Source organism: Elephantulus edwardii, unplaced genomic scaffold (assembly GCF_000299155.1).
Source record: "Elephantulus edwardii isolate Elephantulus edwardi_28Jun2011 unplaced genomic scaffold, EleEdw1.0 scaffold00257, whole genome shotgun sequence".
Lineage (NCBI taxonomy): Eukaryota > Metazoa > Chordata > Mammalia > Macroscelidea > Macroscelididae > Elephantulus > Elephantulus edwardii.
In genome coordinates, this window is record NW_006400007.1 from 31,273 (window position 1) to 52,067 (window position 20,795).

At 36.8% G+C, this 20,795-nt stretch overlaps 1 protein-coding gene across 1 annotated transcript in view; it reads left to right on the forward strand.

Moving 5' to 3' along the window:
- Positions 1-2,199: 2,199 nt before the first annotated feature.
- Positions 2,200-20,795, forward strand: part of RAD51C (RAD51 paralog C) — a 41,558-nt gene continuing 22,962 nt past the window's right edge. Inside the window, exons 1-5 of the mRNA XM_006899429.1 lie at positions 2,200-2,328; positions 3,717-3,975; positions 9,835-10,001; positions 13,002-13,135; positions 18,112-18,243. Of these exons, the coding sequence (XP_006899491.1) occupies positions 2,211-2,328; positions 3,717-3,975; positions 9,835-10,001; positions 13,002-13,135; positions 18,112-18,243 (810 nt within the window). The 5' untranslated portion in view covers positions 2,200-2,210. The remainder of the gene's footprint in view (positions 2,329-3,716; positions 3,976-9,834; positions 10,002-13,001; positions 13,136-18,111; positions 18,244-20,795) is intronic.

The window sequence follows — 20,795 nt, forward strand, 5'->3', positions numbered from 1 at the left end:
AAATCTGTTTGTATATTTTTACTCCGTTGTTTTGTCCAGTTGAGTCAGAACATAGTCATAGCTGACCCTCCAGTGAGTATAAATTGCAAAGGAAGAGACTGCTTTTCTCCAGTGGAGCAGGTAGTAGATTTCAATCACCTTTGGATTAACACCTCAACTCCTTTCCATTAGAGCTACTCTCTACAATTTATTAACGGTTGCTTAATCGAAAACATCTTAAGTTATTATCAGTCTAATTCATCAGTTCTTCCAACCATAATACTTGAGTAAAACCAAAAGAATAGGTATGAGCATTTCCATACATATTTCTGTTCTTGGGAGGTGGTGACCATGGGATTGGCTCTGACTCACAGCAACCCATGACAGAATGATACCCTGCATCATCCTGCCAGTCTCGCTGCTATGCTTGAGCTGAGAGAGGAGACCCAGGAAAGGAGAAGCTGTGCAATAATGTCTGCCCTCCTAGGGAGGGAGATCCCATTGATTTATTTAGTTTGTGGTGCATGGCTTCATACGTTTGGATCCTACTTTGAATACAAGTGTATAGAGCAAAGCACATAATGCAAACCAGTATTCGTTTTTTCTTTAAATGTAATGAAATCCATAACCACCATAGCAACTCAAGGTCAGGATTACATATTAATAACACTTAACTGGATAGCCACAGATAAGTCTAATTAATTTAACTTTCTATTGTCAATGAAACAAAACTCTAAACATTACCAATTTCACTTAATTTTGGCCCCAACGAGCAATCCTTAAATGTGACCATCTTTTCACCCTATGATGTGGTTGATTTATAAGCCTAAATATGACTTCTCCCTGTGGACAACGTTTATATGATGTCCATCGAGTGTCCAGATAGGTATTTAATAGAAGTTAAGCAGCATGTGGAACAGATAAATCGCATTTTGACCAGCCTGACCACGCTTTCTGTGCCCTAGCAAAGGTACAATGCTTTTCCCATTTCTACCCCCTCTTACACAACCTGGCACCGTGTAGGTGCCTAAAATTTTGAGGAGGTAGCTCAGAGCAGTAAAATCCATTGTAACTGAATCGATTCCTCATAAACTTGAATTCTGCCTTAAATAACCCTGTGCTCTGAGCTCCCAAGTCTTTACGTCGTCCTTAAAGTGTGATTGCAAGCATTTGAAAGTTATGGAACTTAAGAAAGCGTTCAACACTTTTATTCACTAGATCAAATTTAAGAGATTAATTTGTAATTACTTAGCGAGTTCCTTTAGTCTTGGAGGAAAAGGCACAGCTCAAAATCTTCAACAGGTAGGAAAGGAGCTACATTCCCCTGAACCCCCCCACAAGTACTACTCACGTACGTTGAAGATCTCTTAAACCATCACTCTAATAGCTTTTCAATTTCCTCAAACTTCTCTATTTTAGAAGCCAATGATCCTCAAACTTGAACGCAACCTCTCCAGCTCTGTATCTGAACAGGAGTCCTTAAATATCCTGGCAGCCCCCCACCCCACCCCCTTAATAACGGTAGAGCCCAGGCCCAGCCCACGACCAGGACATTACTTGCTTACATTTCCAGTTACTTCTTAAATTGGGAAGGCCGTTAAGATCTAACTGTCCCCCGGACTCCACTCACCCGCTGGACTCACGAGAAGACGGGAGTGGGGTGGGGGTGGGGGAAAGGGTGGAGCGCTCCCTGTGGTTTTGAGGGGGGGGTGGCCCACAATCCTTCGCGAGGGCGGGAGAAGTGCACGAGGTACGGAAAGGTGGTTACTGTCGTAAAGAGCTTAGATTCAGACAACTGTCTCTTGGACTGTTTACACTAGAAAAGAACCAAGTTGGCCATTGTGCACTCTTGGCAAGTCAGCCTATCTATTCATGACCCAGAATTTATATCGGAATTCATAACTCCATCAAAGTTGTCCACTCAACAAGAACCATGTTAAGTGAGGAAACGTGTAAGGTCTACTGAGCTGGTCATTCATTCACGTTGTTTATTCTTAAATTATAAATCTGATGGAAATTCAAAATTGTATTTGGAAGAATGACTAACAAAACTGAGCTAAAGTGTGAAAAGTTAAGTTGGTAGCAGAGCGGCAAAACACGAGGCCACGTGCTGCCGGGCCACGACCCCGCCTTTTCCGCCTTGCGTCTGACGTCACATGGCGCAGGCCATAAAGTTACGGCTCCTTGAGTTCAGCTGTCCGCGATTGAGCACGTAGGTGTCCCGGTTTGAAATGCAGCGGGATTTAGGGAGCTTACCGTTATCCCCAGCGGTGCGAGTGAAGCTTGTGTCTGCCGGTTTCCAGACTGCTGAGGAGCTCTTGGAGGTGAAACCCTCCGAGCTCAGTAAAGGTAACAACACGCTGCAGTTGGAGCCTTCTCTATTTCCTTCCTTTAGGTTTTAGTTCAGTGACTAAAATTCTGGTGGTCTGCGCCCCGCGTTTACAACTTTCTTGACCCCGTTTAAAAATGTGAGAATAGTTAGGTCGGCTGTGGTCGTGAAAACATTTGCAGGTACTTCTTCCCAGAGCCTCTAGACTCACAAAATGCCTTTTTAGTGGATATCTGCTGTGTAGATGAGGAAATTGATGCTGAGTGATTAACTTGTTCATAATAACTAGGCACTAACATACTGGTAGCAGGTTTGGTACTCAGACAAACTGCCTTAATTTTTACTCTTCCTAGACTGGGGGCGGGAAAGGGAAAAATTTAAGAAATACAGAAATCCTTATAAAACTAGAGAGCAGTCGCCGCCTTTAATCAAGAGAAAATAGAAGACGACACACTTTTTATGTAATTTCCACCTCCCCTCCCAATTAAAACCTCAAATAAATTCTGCAATGCTAGATTATATGTTCGTCGAAACCATTGTGCATCCTGAGTATAAAAAATTAAAAGCAAAAAGAAGTAACGTGTCCATAGACGTATTAAGTGCAATCAGGATTTTACAAACTCAAGCAATCTTGTCCCACCTTTCTGCTCTTACCTTGGGTAGGATCTTAACGTCTTTAAGTGTTTATCATCACTCTTTGTTAACACTCAATTCATAGTCCAAATTCTTAACCAAATAAAGTACTAATCTATTTTTTCATTGTTTGTTTTGTAATTACCATTATTTTATCTAGTACATGGTATCAGAAATAACATTATGTCGTTGAGGAAGGATATGTATTGTTTAAGATAGTTGTACCACTAGTTAAAATTCTTTCACACCATCACACCAGTGTTTTGATGAACAGTTTTTAGTATTAAAATAATGATAATAATGTGCACAAGTACTTGAAAATTGCACTTTGTTTTAGTCTTTTACACTTTCTTCTGAAAAATAATTTGTATACTCTGTAAGACCAAGATAATTATGTCATAGGACCAAAAGGGGTAGTAATTGCGGTCACTGCATTTTTATTCTGCCTTTGGGATCATCAAATGCTTTAGTTGAATTCTGTTTCTGAAGTAGTAGATAAATCTTTTATGTGAAGATTAAGAAAACAGACAAGTATCTGACTCTGTGGCACAATGGATAGCCATTGGACTTCTAGACAGAAAAAACATATGTATTTTACTATATAAAAAAACCCTTTAATAGAAACTATTTTAAAAACTTTTTTATATGTATCCTTGACATTATTACTTTGCAAACCTTAAAACTATCATTAATGAAGGATAAATTCATAATCATTTGAGGGTCAGATGACTTTAAATCCCTAAAATAATTTTTTTTAACCATATTTTGCTTTCAGAAGTTGGGATATCAAAAGAAGAAGCTTTAGAAACACTACAGATCATAAGAAGAGAATATCCTACAAATACAACAAGATACGCTAGTACATCTGAGTCAGGCAAGAAGTATACAGCTCTGGAACTTCTCGAGCAGGAGCATACCCAGGGCTGCATAATTACCTTCTGTTCAGCACTAGATAATATTCTCGGGGGTGGAGTACCCTTAACCAAAACAACAGAAATTTGTGGTGCACCGGGTGTTGGAAAAACACAATTATGGTAAAAGAAACCATTTTTCTCTTAAGGGTGGGCTTAATAATGTTTTATGTGCTAGGGGTCATTAATCAGGAGATAATAAAAAGTATCATATGTGCTCTTTATTTTATTTTATTTTATTTATGTGTTCTTAAAACAAAAATCATTTGCATTTGCCATTACTTCAACATCCCATCTTTAATAAATAGATAAAACTATTTTGGGGACTTTTTTGTTTTCTTTGCAGAAAGACTTTTTAAATGTCATTTAGTCATGCTGTATCATCTAAGATAAATGTCATATAGTCATGCTGTATCATCTAAGATAAATGTCATATAGTCATGCTGTATGATCTAAGATAAAGCATTGTAGGAAAAAATTATTTTGATAAATATTCCCTGTGCAGCCTTGTGGTATGGCAGTTAAGGCAAACAGGTAATGCCAATCTCCTGCTTTAAGTTTCATTCCTGAATATATATATATTTCAAAGTCAGATGTTTTAAAGTAGATTTACATGTCAGGGAGCTCTGTTCCCAAAAGGCTTAAATCAATTAAAATTTAATCCTGATCTCATAGGCACTGTTTACCTCTAATCCAAGCAACAGTTGATTTATAATGAGTTGCTTTGGGAAGAAGGGCAATCAAGTCAGACCTTCTGTCTACATTTTCTGTGGATTGTAACCTTCATATGAACTGTTTTCAGGGACTGAGTTGCTTGTTCTCATGTCTCCAAACTAGAATTCTTGTCCTAACACCTTAAGAAATTAGAAACAACAGCTGAGAAAAAATTCTTTTTTGCTTTAGAATGGACCCCCTTTTCTTTCCATTGCTTTGGGAATAACTGTTACAGAAAGAGTTGAACAGTTGTCCTTCTGAAAAAGTATACTTAAGTCCTTACAGAACATAGGCCTCATCTATACAGCCTCTTAGTGGGTATTCACTATAACCTCTTAGTGGCATTCACTCATTGCCATCAAGTTGGAACCAACACATTGACTGACCCTTCAGCATGTTTTCAAAGGGTGTAGATTGCACAGGAGGAGATTGATGGCCCATCATTTCCCCAAGGAGCAGCTGGTAGATTTGAATTGCACATACTTCTGGGTATCCACTAGGCCACCACAGATCCTTAGTATGTTCTATAGGAGGAAAATAAAAGCTTCTGTTTGGCAGAATAGGACTCTGAATGTACCTACCTATGAAGTATTCCCTCTACTCTTTATACAGTAGGCACATAGATTTCTCAGGGCAAGCCATTGTATTTGTTCAGCTAAAGTTTTAAATAATCTTATAGGAAGGCTATTTTAATTTGATATTGGAAAAATTGTTTTAAGAGTGACAGCATAATGTGGGGAAGTATTAATTGAAAGCTTAATACCTTTTGAAATGATATCACTATTGAATTTTGATTTGCATTCTTTCAGAACAGCATTTATGCCTGCTCTATCCCCTTTTTTTATATTTTATTTTTTTTAATAATTTTAATGAACATTTACAGAGAATTTGGATTTCCATTCATTCATTGCTGCACTTGTTCTATCCCCTTTTAATGAAAATTTAGTGTGCTAAAATATAACAAAAAATTGACCTTTTCAATAATTTTTTGTATAATACTTTACTATGTTCGTTGTTTTAGGCAATCATCACTACTGTTCATTTTTTTCTTTTTAACATTTTTTAAAAATTTTTATTATTTTTTGTGTGTGTACCATCAAATCGGATCTGACTGGTACAGGAGGAGATTATCCTTCCTTCTCCAACAGAGCATCTGGTGGATTCGAACCACACGCCTCTGGAATTGCAGTGTAACTCCTTGCCACTAGGCCACCTACAATCATTTTTTTTTAAATTAAAATTTACAGATTCTTTGGATTTCCATTCATTCATTGTTGCACACTTTCCTCCCTGCCCACCCTCCCTGCCAGTTCACTTTTCTTTTTTTTTTTAAATGAGATTGTCAACTTTTGGTCCATACGGCGATCGAAGCCGCGACCTCGGCTTTATTAACACCACGCTCTAACTAACTGAGCTAACCGACCAAGACACTTTCACTTTTCTTTTTAAAAAGTAAAAAGAAATTCTTTCATTTTTATACAATCTCTCCTCCCCCCTAACCCCCAGTCCACTCTAACATGTAGCTTTCATTCTGGACCCTTGTCATAACAATAATACCTAATCATATATTCCTCCTAAACTGTTCTCTTCCTCATCTGTTTCAATGCAGTATACATAATTTATCACCTCTTAGTCTTCCCCCAACCCCGATGTCAGTCCTGCTTTACAACAGTGGCACTATGCAGTATTTGTCCTTTTGTGATTGATATTTCACTCAGCATAATGTCCTCCAGGGTCACACATTTTGTATAATGTTTCATGAGTTCTTTGTTTTTCAGTTCAGCATAGTATTCCATTGTGTGAATATAGCACAGCTTCTCTATTCGTTTGTTGATGGGCATTTATGTTGTTTCCAACTCTTTGCTATTGTGAACAAAGCAGCAATAAACATGGGTATACATATATCTGCTTGGGTGGCAGTTCTGGTTTCTGTAGGGTATATTCCCAGTAGTGGAATTGCTGGGTCAAATGCTATTTCTATTTCCAACTTTTTGAGAAAGTGCCATACTACCTTCCATAGTGGTTGCACCATACTACTGTTCATTTCTTTCTTTTTTTTTTTTTACTACTGTTCATTTCTAAATGTTTCCATCATTAACAGAAACTCGGTCCTCCTTAAACTATTAAACTATACTTCCTCGTTACCTCCCAGCCACTTCTGGTAACCACTAATAAACTTTGGTCTCTATGCATTTGCTTATTTTAGATCTTTGATATAAATATAATCAAACAATATTGTCCTTTTGTCTGACATTTCACTTAGTACAGTGCTTTTAAGGTTCATCTATGTATCAATACTTAATTTTTATTTATGACTTTGCTTTTTATTTGTCTGGTAGTAAAAGGTAGTAAAAATTTATTAAGAAGGATTCATAGTGACCCTGTGAGCAACAGATTTGAACTCTGTCTTGTGCTACACCATCCTTATCATCCCCAACACATTTGAGCCCATTTCTACTGTATCCATCCATTTCACTGAGGGTCTTCCTCTCCTTTGATGACTGTCCACCTTTCCAAGCTTGATAATACTTTCCATGGAATATTCTCTCCTAACAATATGCCTAAAGTAAGTAAGGATGCTTCGCCATCCTTTGCCTCTAAGGAGCGCTCTGGTTGCTCTTTTCTCTAAGACTGTTTGTTCCTTTGGCAGTCCTCAAGATATTCTGTACGCTAACTCTACATCTCGAAGGCATTAATTCTTCTGTCACAATTATTCATTGTCCAGCTCTTAGATGTATAGCAAGTAATTGGAAAAACCATGGCTTGAGCAGGTGCACCTTGGTCATTAAACTGACATCATTGCTTGTCAGGACAAGAAAAGTCCCTGACAGCACACTTTTTCAATGAGAGTAAACCGATTCCATTTTTTTTTTTTACTTTATATAATTTTTAAAATATTTCTTTTATATTGGTTTGCATACAAAATTCACATATGTTGTGTTTCACACTTTTCTTCATTCACATTGTTTTTCATACAATCATTCCTGTTCCATTTTTTAGGCTACCTTTTATTTATCCACTAATCTGTTTATGATTACTGGCATTCATTGTTTCTGTTTTTTGATGATTGATAATGATGCAGTGAACATTGATATCCAAGTATTTTTTTAATCTTTGCTTTTAGGGTTGCTTTTTTTAAAAAATTAACAGTTGAAATGTGAGTGAAAGTTTACGGTGCAGATTGCTTTTCAATTCAACAGTTCATAATAAGCACTGTGTTTTATGGCATTGACTATAATCTTCACATTGTAGTAGCACTCTTCCCATTTCTTCTCTTTCCCAATTCTGTTGTCTTTCCTATCCCTTCCTGCCTTCTGAGCTTTATGCCTGAGTGGGGCCTGTTTTGTTCTTGATCTAAGCAGTGCAGTTCTTCCTGGTGTTACTGAATCACAGGGGACTACTTTCCGTTCTTTGGAGTATATACCAAAGGGTAAATTGTTGGGCCATATTGTAACTCTAGAGCCTTAGTGATGTAGTTTGTAGTGTGTTGGGCTGCTAACCAGAAGGTAGGTGGTTCTAACCTACCAGTTGCTACATGGGAGAAATATGGGCAGTCTCCTCCTGTAACAATTTACAGCCTAATGAAGGTTGCTATGTGTTGGACTTAACTTGGGTTTAGTTTTGGGTGGTAGCTCTGGGAATCCCTGGGTGATGAAAACATTTAATGTGCTCAGCTGCTAACAGGAGGTTGGAGGCTTGACTTTAACTAGAGCTGTCCAGAAGTAAAGGTCTGGCAATCTATTTTTCAAAGATAAGCCATTGAGGACCTGATGGCTTGCAGTTCTACTTTGAAATATATAGGATCACCGTGATTTGGAATCAAATAAACAGTAATTACTTTGGTGTTCTATTATTTTGTTGGTGATACTTTCTTGTTAAAGTTCTTTGGTCCACCAAAGTTTTAAATTTTTTTATTTTTTATTATTTTTATGTGTGTACCATCAAATTGGATCTGACTGGTACAGGAGGATATTGTCCTTCCTTCTCCAGCAGAGCACCTGGTGAATTTGAACCACGCACCTCTGGGATTGCAATGCAGCTTCTTGCCACTAGCCACCAGAGCTCCCTAAGTTTTACATTTTTATGATGCACAATTTATATTTGCTCTTGGTGGCTTTGTAAGGATTTGTGCTGCCCACCCAAAGGCATGTGATTCAAATTCACCAGCTGCTCTACTGGAGAAATACAGACAATATCCTGCTGTTTCATCTCCTGCCTCTGAAAACCCTTTGGGCAGTCAATTATGAGTCTGAATCAACAGTTCATAACAATTTTTTTTAAAAAAACTTATATCGTCTTTTATTATCCATGTTTCTGATGTTCTATCTAAGGTATCTTCCCCCATCTTTTAAACGTTTGATTTGCGTATTATGATTTCTTCAGAGGTTAGCAAGATATTTCAGGTAATCTTAATTTTAAAGTTAGTCTCTATACACTATTTTTCCTAGTATAGTGAAAGTTACATAAATAGGGAGTTTAATGAAGGATTATAAGGTAGTCCATGGCACAGAAAACATTAATATCTTAAAAAGCCCTTTGTGAGCCCTACTGGAACATAAAGCTTCCCCCCCAAGTACATCTAGTTCTGATTATTTTAAAAGCAACTTCCCTTTTTTTCCTTAAAATGCCTTATTTTTACGATTTTTTTTTTCTTTTTGTGTGAGTGTACTGTCAAATCAGATCTGACTGGTACAGGAGGAGATTGTTCCTCCTTTTCCCGGCAGAGCATCTGGTGGATTCGAACCGTGTGCCTGTGGGATTGTAGTTGCAGCTCCTTGCCACTAGGCCACCAGAGCTCCCCTATTTTTACATGATTGTAACAAGTTGTCATAAATTCCAACTTTGTTGGTCCCATGTTGTAGAGGAGAACTGTGCTGCACAGAATTTTCAGGAATCTGATCATACAGAAGCAAAATAGACCTTTTGAAGTGACTCAGGGTGGGCTTGAATTACTAACTCTTTGGTTTGTAGCTAAGCACTTACCATGTGTACCACTTTCTGTTTAGCGCTTTTGCCTTCTCTCCAGCACTAGATAATACTTTGGAGGTAGGCTTTTTAATTATGATGGCTTACCCCTCATTAAATGTCTTGACAGTGTTATATATATTTCCGAATTCTTTAGAAATGAGTTATAAACACAAGACTTTTTTTAATGCTCGAAAATATATTTACACTTATATATATGGTACCCAGTGGCTATGGAGTTTGAAAGACACGGTATTAGATGGTCATGGATAATGATTTGGTTATCTCACTTTTTCTTAACAGTATGCAATTGGCAGTGGATGTGCAGATACCAGAATGTTTTGGAGGAGTGGCAGGTGAAGCAGTTTTTATTGATACAGAGGGAAGTTTTATGGTTGATAGAGTAGTAGACCTTGCTACTGCTTGCATTCAACACCTTCACCTTATAGCAGGAACACATACGGGGAAAGGTAAGCTAGCAAATTAATGTTTTTCTGTTTTCTTTTTACTGAAAAAAATTTAAGAAGTTTAATACCACTGCAATCACGTACAAGCCATTAAACATAATTTTAATAATTACCATTTTTCTTCAACAAACAGGAATTTATTCTCTTAGAGTTTTGGGGACTGGTAGTCCAGGGTGCTGGCTTTAGGGAAAGTTCTCTCCATAGGTCATGGAGGAAAGTCCTCGTTTCATTCAGCATCTGTAGGCCTGTATTCCTTGGAGACCTCCATGTGTTCTGGACCTGGGTCCAAAACAGATGCTTGCCACTCCTGAAGTTACTTCTTGAGTTCACATGACAGTGATTTCTTTCAGTAATACCACATTTTAGTGTGTGTTTTCTCCATTGTGTTTCTTTACATGCCTGCCTGCCTGCCTGCCTGCCTTCCTTCCTTCCTTCCTTCCTCCCTCTCTCTCTCTCTTTCTCTCTCTCTCTTTCTCTCTTTCTTTCTATATGAATAGATTAATATCTAAGATGCTGTTGTCCAAGTGCAGTTAGCACAATACTGACTATTAATGAGATAGATGTGGCACAAGGATATAGAGGTTTTAATAGCTTGTATGTTATTGCAGTGTTATTTTTATGGTGAAAATTGGCCTTGTCAAGTAAAGGGGGGAAATTCCAAACATAAAGAGTGAAAAAGAATTACAGTGATAAATATTAAAAAGTAACAAACCTGAGTTAAAAATAATTGCAAGGGAGACAAGGCTATTGTAATAGTTGAAATGGTCTATTATATCAGAAAGGAGAATTTGTCCTTAAGATCACCAAAGGTTTGAAGAGTTTTCTTTTATGAGAGAGTAGGAAAAAAGATGTAAAAGAGTGAGAGGAGAGGATGACTTACCAGATTAATAAGATTGTGCGCTGAGGCTAGTTAGTCTATTCCCTGGGAGAGGACCAAGGTAGGGTGGTAGTTTTGCTCAGGTTGGTACTTAGGGGAGTAGAAGCAGCCTAATTACAATTTGGTTAATAAGCGTTTTATTTCTCATTGGGGACAAGAAGCTTAGTTAGTCATTTACAAGGCAAAGAATGGGAATTTGGAGCCTATTTGGCCTCGACATGTAAAGGAAAGGAAACCCTTGAGTCTTGTTGGATGTCTTAATTTCTGGTTCTTAGCAACTCCATGCACAGAGAGTAGAATGATCCCATAGGGTTTTTTTAGCTGGAATCCTTAGAGAGGCGGATCACTTTGGCTTTCTTCCTAGAAGCCAGAGCCGCTGAGTACATTTGAACTGTCAACCTTCTCATTAGCAGCCAAGTACTTAATTGTTCCTCCATTGGCACTCCTTCCCATGAGTCTTACCTAAATCATTATGAGGTCGTTTTATTTGTCATGACCCATTTTCTGAAATACAAGTAGGAGGGAGTTTCTTTAACATTGCTTCTCTGAGATCAGATACAAAGAAACATTGGCAAACTTTTTCTGATGTATATCTACCCTAGTCAACTTCTCTTCTGAAATTTAGATGTTTGTTGTTTGTTTTCATGTGCATTTTAAAAAGTACTAAAACCTAAGTAATTTTTTAAGTACAATAATTTTTAGTTGATTCCTATCTGACTCATGTACAAAACTGAACTGCTATTTTTAAAAATCCAATCTATCCATCCATTTGTCGATGACATTTGTGTTGCTTCTGACTTGTTGCTATTGACAGAACTCAAAATTTTAGTAATAAAATTAATAAACAATTCAAATAAAAAAGGACAGTCTGTATATTAAAAAAAATTCTAATCTAAAAAGGAAGTTTGAGGTTTTTAATTAATTTTAATGAAAGTTTACAGAGACTTTGGATTTCGATTAATTCATTGTTTCACTTTTCTCCCTGTCCAACCTCCCTGCCAGTTCTCTCTTCTCTCTCTCTTTTTTTTTTTTAAATTTTTTTTCTCTCTTCTCTTTGAAAAGTAAAAGAAAGATTCTTTCATTGTTATACAATCCCTCCCCCAAGTACACTCCACTATGCAGCCTTTGTTATGGACTTCTGTCATGACAATAATACCTAATCTTATATCCCTTTTAAACAGTTCTCTTCCTCATCTGTTTCAATGCAGTATACATAATTTATCCCATTTTTCTAAGTCTCCCCCAACCTCAATGTCAGTCCCATTTTACAACAGTGGCACTATGCAGTATTTGTCCTTTTGTGACTGAGATAATTCACTCAGCTTAATGTCCTCCAGCATCACCCATTTTGAATAATATTGCATGAGTTCCTTGTTTTTCAATGTAGTATAGTATTCCATTGTGTGAATATACCAGAGCTTCTCTATCCATTCATTTGTTGATGGGCACTTAGGTTGTTTCCAACTCTTTGCTATTGTGAACAAAGCCACAATAACCATGAGTGTGCATGGAAGTTTTATTTTTTTGTCATTTTTAAAGACCAAATTATACCACATACATCATTGGTTAGGGAAAAAGATTATCTTTTGAACATTTTGCCTTTTTCACTCTTAATTTATATTTCTACCAAAAACTGAGAAGTTTCTTTTTAGTGAAGGGTAGTAACTAGAAATTTGAAAAGGCAAGCATAAAACTCTCTCTACATGTTTGAATAAATCATCTCTAGATAACTCAAGATGGAATCAGAGAAAAGGTGAAAGAGAACAGAAATTTTTTTTATTTTTTATTATTATTTTTTGTGCATATACCGTCAAATCAGATCTGACTGGTACAGGAGGAAATTGTCCCTCCTTCTCTGGCAGAGCAACTGGTGGATTTGAACCGTGTACCTCTGGTATTGCAGTACAGCTTCTTGCCACTAGGCCACCAGAGCTCCCCTGAGAACAGAAATTAAGACATAGTAACATACAGTTTTTCTACTATACTTCAGTGTCACCATTTTTCATTTAGAGGGAAGAGTTTTGATAAAGTTAAGAATTTTGTTATTGAAGTCTTCTTTTTCTTGCAGTCAGCCAATTTATCAAAACAGTAAACAATATTTTAGGGTTGTTTTGTTGTTTATTCAGAGCACCATAAAGCTTTGGAGGACTTCACTCTTGAAAATATTCTTTCCCGTATTTATTATTTTCGTTGCCGTGACTACACAGAATTATTGGCACAAGTTTATCTTCTTCCAGACTTCCTTTCAGAACGCTCAAAGGTATGGGTCATACTTCTGTAACAGGATTAACCAAGTATCTTTCTCGTGTTTGTGAAGCTTGTAAAATAAGTAGTACAGTGACATAAATTTAAATTGAAAACAAATTCAGAAAATATATTCCTTTTGTGCTCTGTTATTGTTGTTGATTTTTTATTTTCCATACCTGATACCTGAATGTATGTTTAATTAAATAGTTCTACACTGATTAAGAAATTCAAACAATTATTTAGAAAGGTTCTGAGAATCACTGCCACTTAAAGTAGGCCTTTACTTTGGAACAGCACATCAACAGAGAACTGCCAGAAGTGTAAGCTGGATTTAGAAGGGGCTGTGGTACTAGGGATATTGTAGCTAATGTTAGATGGATCTTAGCTGAAAGAAGGGAATACCAGAGGAATGTATATCTGTTTTTCATTGATCATACAAAGGAATTTGACTGTGTGGATCACAACAAACTGTGGCTGACTCTGAGAAGAATGGGAATCCCAGAACACTTGATTGTGCTAATGTGAAACCTTTATTTGGACCAGGAGGCAGTCGTCAGAACAGAGCAAGGAGACACTGCATGGTTCAAAATTGGGAAGGTGTACATGAGAGATGTGCCCTATCGCCATACCTTTTCAACCTATATGCAGAACAGATTATCCGGGAGGCTGGGCTGTATGAGGAGGAGTGTGGCATCAGGATTGGAGGAAAAACCATCAACAATCTGCATTAGGCAGATGACACAACCCTGCTTGCTGAAACTGAGGAGGACCTGAAGCACTTGCTGCATAAGGTCAAGGACTACAGCCTTCAGTATGGAGTGAGGCTCAAAATCAAGAAAACAGATTGTTAGCACTGGGCCAATTGGCAGCATCATGATAAACTGTAAAGAGATTGAGACTGTTAACAGCTTTAGTTTGCTTGGCTCCAAGGTCAACACTCTTTGACACCATTAGCCAGGAAATTAAAAGATGTATTGTGATGGGAAAGTCTGCTGTTAAGGACCTCTCCAAAGTACTGAAGAACAGTGATGTCACTCTGGAGACTAAGGTGCACCTGACACAGGCCATGGTCTTTGCAATTACTTGCTATGAGTCAGAGAGCTGGACAGTGAGTAGGGATGGTAGAAGGAGAATTGATGCCTTTCAGCTGTAGTGTTGGTGAAGAGTATTGAATATACCATGGACTGCCAAGAAAATGAACAGGTTTGTCCTGGAGAGGGTGAAGCTGGGCTGTTCTTTGGAGGAAAGGATTCTGAAGCTTTGTTTGACATACTTTGAACATGTTGCAAGGAGGGACCAGTTCTTGGGGAAGGACATCATGCTTGGGAGGGTTGAAGGACAGTGTAGAGGGGAACGTCTTCTATGAGGAGAACTGATTCAGTGACTGGGGTAGTCGTGGTAGGTGTGTCAGAGACAGTGAGATTGGCACAGGATAGAGCAGAATTTAGGACTGTTGCACATAGGGTCACTATGAGTCGCAGGTGACTTGACGGCACATAACAAAACAACAAACATTTTTAATTAAAAATGGTGGATTTCTTGGGTGGTACAAAGAGTTAAGCACTTGACTGCTCACTTAAAAGCTGGTCACTCAGACATGCTTAGAAAGAGAAGCCCTGTGTTCTTTTGAGAGCAGTTTTACTCTGCACACCTGGGGTCACCGTAAGTAAAAATGGACTCAGGGCAGGTAACAATCATACAGTTGCGAAGGAATTCTATGAAAAGGTTTGAGAACCACCAACTGAATGACTATAACATCCTCCTCCATGATAGAACTCTTTTACCTCTCCAGTTGTGTGCAGGTAAATGCTTAATAACGAGTTTTTCAGGTTAAGTATGAGGATATCTGCATACTAGGAAACCCCCAAACTCACTATTGAGTTAGTTCTGACTCATGATGACCCGCCACTAGGCTTGCAAGGCCATTATAAGTTTATACTTTGCTGATATTAAGAATGTGTTGCATATAATTTTTTTAGTTGAGGTTTTAATCAAAGTTTTTAGAGAACTTGAATTTCCATTAATTCATTGTTGCACATTTTCCTCCCTGCCCACCTCCACACCCCGGTTTGCTTTTTTCCTTTGGAAAAAAATTCTTTCATTGTTATACAGCCCCCCTCCCCCACTCCCACACTCCACTTTACTATGCAGCTCTTATTGTGGACTCTTGCCATGCCAATGATACCTAATCATATATTCTTTTTAAACAGTTCTCTCCTTTGTCTGTTTCAATGCTATGTACATTATTTATCCCCTCTTTTCTTAGTTTCCCCCCAACTCACTTGTTAGTCATATTTTATAGCAGTGGCATTATGCAGTATTTGTCTTTTTGTGACTGAGATATTTTACTCAGAATAGTGTCCTCCATGGTCACCCATTTGGTATAATATTTCATGAATTCTCTGTTTTTCAGTGCTGCATAATATTCCATTGTGTGAACATACCAGTTTCTCTCTCCATTTGTTTGTTGATAAGCACTTGGGTTGTTTCCAACTCTTTGCTATTGTGAACGAAACCTCAAAAACATAGGTGTGCATATATCTGCTTGGGTGGCAGTTATAGTTTCTTTAGGGTATATTCCCAGTAGTGGAATTGTTGGGTCAAATGGTATTTCTATTTCCAACTTTTTGAGAAAGTGGCATACTGCTTCCAGTTTCTCTTCAACCTTACCAGCATTTGTTGTTTGCTGTTCTGTTAAATTTTGCTATTCTTACTAGGGTGAGATGATATCTCATAGTTGTTTTGATGCCAATGGATTTTTTTTTAATTGAAATTTTAATGAAAGTTTATAGAGACTTTGGATTTACATTCACTCATTTTTGCACATTATCTTCCCTGTCCACCCATCCCCCTAGTTAGTTTTTGTCTTTGAAAAGTAAAATAAACCCCTTTCATTATTATACAATCCCCTACCCCAAAGTCCACTTCCTCATGAAGCTTTCATTCCAGACTCTTGTCATTAAAATAATACCTAACCATATATTCCTTTCAAACAGTTCTCTCCCTCATCTGTTTCAATGCAGTATACATTATTTAAACCCTCTTTTCTTACATTATCCCTAACCCCAATGTCAGTCAGTCCTATTTTATAACAGTGGATGCCAATGGATTTTTACAGAACACTTTTGCTGGTTTGATTTTTTTCTAATCACTTGTATCTTTGTCCAGCCTATTCCATGATTTGACAAAATCAAATAACCAATAAGTGCTTGATTGCTGTTCAGTTCAGAGAAGCAGTTGCTTATATCATTGATGAACAGATAGTGTTTTAACATGATAATACTTGATATTTTTGCTTCCACTGATGCATGATGTGAAAGTAAACAACAAAGATTTTTTTTTCCTGAATTGGATAATTTTTTAATGCTAGGAGACAGTTTCCTCGGTTTTTTTCCTTGTTTCATAATCTAACAGCCACAATACATCTCTGGTGGCCTAGTGGTAAGGAGCTGCAACTACAATCCCAGAGGCTCACGGTTCGAATCCACCAGATGCTCTGCCGGGGAAGAAGGGACAATCTCCTTCTGTACCAGTCAGATCTGATTTGACAGTACACGCACACAAAAATAATAAAATAAAAAAACCTTAAAAAAATTTAATATGTTATTAATATTTTCTACATTACTTTATGTTAAACAAATAATGCCTTGACAAATAAAACAGGAAAGACAGCAGGAGTTTGTTTTGTCTTTCTTCTTTACATGGTATCACCAATTCCTGGAACAGTGACCAGCATATACCAACAAATGCTATTGTTGTTTAGGTGATTCTCTCTCATTGTGTTCCTGCACCCCTAGAAGGCTTTTCAAGGTTTAGTTTTTATGGATTAGCAGTGTGACTCTTATGTATTACACTACCAGAGCTCCCTGGTTTTAATCCTTACAGAGGGAACTCTCATGGTCCATAAGGAGTTATACTACTAATCTAAAGGTTGACCTTTAGTTAACATCTACCAGAGGCTGTCTCTTTTTGCAATCTGCAGTCTATGAAGCCGATTGGAGGGTCAGATTTCAACTCAAGGATAATGAGTAAAGTGGGATTTTTTTTATGTTGTATCTGCATATCAGTGAGTTTTAAAATTATTATTTAATGAAAATTTACAGAGACTTTGGATTTCCATTCACTCATTGTTAAAGTAGGTTTTTATGGGAACAAAATTGCTCCATCCTGATGGCTGAATTCTAACTGCACCACAAGGACATCTGACATACTTTAGATGTCACTTTCAATACATAGTTTTCTGAGGAGAGTGATTAACTGATAGCTTAAAAGATATCAGAATTACTCTTTTACAATAGACGTTTCATTAAGCTACCCCTTACTACATGGAGAAAAAAAATAGCATTGTCATTTTGAGTGGTTTTGTTTCTTTTTAGACATTTTTGGATCTCAGGTTTATGTGTTGATAAATTCCTCTGACTTCATCTTGTTAATAGTTGTTAATCAAATTTGCTCTGACTCATGCCTTCTTATATATAAGAGAATAAAAGGTTAACCCATAATTTTGTTTTTATTATAGTTGAACTATCATAAATATGTTTTAGTCCATAAGTAGACTTATGTGGAATTCAAGACAAATCTGCCACATACTAAATTTTGTAATGCTTAGGTTGCCCCATAATATATTTAAAAGTAAGGGTGAAAAATATACCAAGAATTAAGTTTTTCATGAAAATATTTTCTTTTTTACTTAATATTATTATAAAATGTAATTTTTTTCAAATAAAGAAAATCCCAAGGTAAGATTGGTAATATTGAGTGAGAAATATACTTATTTTACCATGATTTCAGATGTGCTTGTCTTTATGAAATGTTTCTGCAAATGCTAAGTAAAATTACAAATTATAAGGAAATTGTCCCTTTTATTTTGTTGAATTATATTTTTAAAAATAATCATCAAACTAGACTAAATTAAAATTTTAGTGATTATGTAAATAAATGTTTTATTTTTAACATCAAAATTAATATTGTTACGATTTCTGTATATAGGTTCGATTGGTGGTAGTGGATGGTATTGCTTTTCCTTTTCGTCATGACCTAGATGACCTGTCCCTCCGTACCAGGTTACTAAATGGCCTTGCCCAGCAAATGATCAGCCTTGCAAATAATCATAGATTAGCTGTAAGTATTATTAGTCAAGTGAATTTTATAAAGAACTTAAGGATTGTATAAAATATTATTGCTTAGGCGAGCTCAGGTGCCCTAGTGGCAAGAAGCTGCACTGCAATCCCAGAGGTGCGTGGTTCAAAGCCACCAAATGCTCTGCTGGAGAAGGAGGGACAATCTCTTCCTGTACCAGTCAGATCCGATGTGATGGTACACACACACACACACACACACACACACACACACACACACACAAATTAAAAAAAAAATGATTGCCTAAAATACCAAACTAGAATTTGCTTAATAGCAGATTACACAGATATGCATTAAAGTTAAATATGTATGCAGTATATCCATTTCCTTATGAAAGAGTAAATGTAGTGATGTAATTTTTTTAATAAATTTTATATATAATGAAAGAATGTCACCCTTCACATAATCAGTGAAGAGCTTTTCAGGTAAATTTTAGTTTGATAACCTCATTGCCTTTTCATCTTTCATGGTTGAAGAGTGTGTAATTACGCTTGGGGATAGACTGATTATACAGCTTAAACAATCTTGATGTTTTGAGGAGGTTCTGGGTATGGAATGTGAGGAGAGAAGTAAATATAAGCTCAGAAGTGAAGAGCTAAGAAGGAATGAGATTTTTTTAAAAAGGAGGAGGAAGGAGATTAAAAACATTTTTTAAAATTTTATTAATTTATTGAACATTTACAGAGATTTTGCATTTCCATTCATTCATTGTTGTACTTTTCTCCCTGCTACCCCCACCCCCTAAAAACATTTTTGGCTGTTGCTTATTTGCCAGTCACTTCCCACTGTGTAACCCCATCCTATCACTGATACACATACACACACTGGTGGGGAGGCAAATAAGAGGAAGTCAAACTGTTTTACTTGGTCTCTTAGAAAGTTTTTAGCACACACCTGAAATACATCATAAATAAAGAAAGAACTCCTTCAATAAAATAGTTTTTAAAAATACATCTTTATTTTTTAGTGTTTAGATTTTATATGTAGAAAAGCGTATCTTGTATTTGAATTGTCACAAATTTAGCATTCTTTTTTTTTTTTTTTTTAAATCAAGGAAAAGCATCCAGCAGAGGGCACCCAAGGCTAATGGCTTGCTTAGTTTTTCTTGTTTGGGGTTTTTTGGTTTCGTTGTTTGAACAAAAATAGCTTCATTTTCTCTGATTAAAAACTACAACCAATGACATACACTGATTACTATAGTGGAATAATATGCAGTAGTTAAGACGAGTGATCTAAATGTGCATGTACTGTTAGGGAATGAAATACATACAAACATATCATTAAATGAAGAAAAGGTGAAGTTCTATGTTGTTGAAACAGAACTCATAGCTGACCCTGCAACAGGTTTTCACAAGCAGTAAATTGCACAGAAGGGGAGTGTTCCTTTCTCCCTCAGAGCAGCTGGTGAATTCAAACTGTGTGCCTTTGGGTTGATAGTACCACTCCCTAACGGTAGTTATAAATCTACCTTATCCTTTTAAACAACTGTATTGTGTTCCATTGCATGAATGTAACACAGTTTTTATTCTTTTTTTAATTTAAAAATGCAATTTTTGTTATTTATAACAGTCAAATCAGGTAACACAATAAATAAGTTCTTTTTATTGCAATTTATTATTGAAAGAATATCTCTTCCTGACCTTTCTCCACAACTTTTATCACCTGTAATAGGGTATTTTTCAAAATACAGCTATTTTCTCTGTCCTATTGATAAAGAGAAACTCATTAGGAAGAAGTTTCAACTATCTCATTACTATTTTTGTCCTCCATCAGATGATGAAAGACTCAATTCTTGGAAAAGCCTTCATTTCTTCTTTTATGTATTCATTTAGATGTTTGGGTACTTTTTGTAGTTAAGGAATATCTTCCACTAACTTTTTAATAATTTCTTCATCCGGAAAAAGATGTAACTTTTGTACCATATTTCTGTGAAGGATTTTAGAGACATTATCACCAATGGCAGATGGATCTTGGGCGAAGGAAAGAGCACCAGAGGAATGTGTATCTGTTTCATTGACTATGCAAAGGCATTTCACTGTGTGAATAACAACAGATTATGGCTAACATTAAGGAGAACAGGAATACCAGTATTGTGTTCATGTGAAACCTATACTTGGACCAGGAAGCAGTCCTCAGAACAGAGCAAGGAAGCACTGCATGACTGAATATCAGGAAAGGAGTCAGCGATGGAAGTGCCTTATCTCCATACCTTTTCAGTCTTTATGTGGAACAGACCATTTGGGAAACTAGGCTTTATGAGGAATGTGGCATCAGGATTGGAGAAAGACTCATCAAAAACTTGTGATATGCTGAACTGAGGAAGACCTGAAGCATTTGCAAAAAGTCAAAGACTGTAGTCTTCAATATGGATTGAAGCTCAATGTCAAGGAGACAAAGATTCTCACCACTGGGCCAATTGGCAGCACTATGATAAAGAATTGAGGTTGTTAACAGTTTCAGCTTGCTCTGCTCTATGGTCAGCACTCTTGGCACCAGCAGTCAAGAAATCAAAAGATGAATTGCACTGGGAAAAT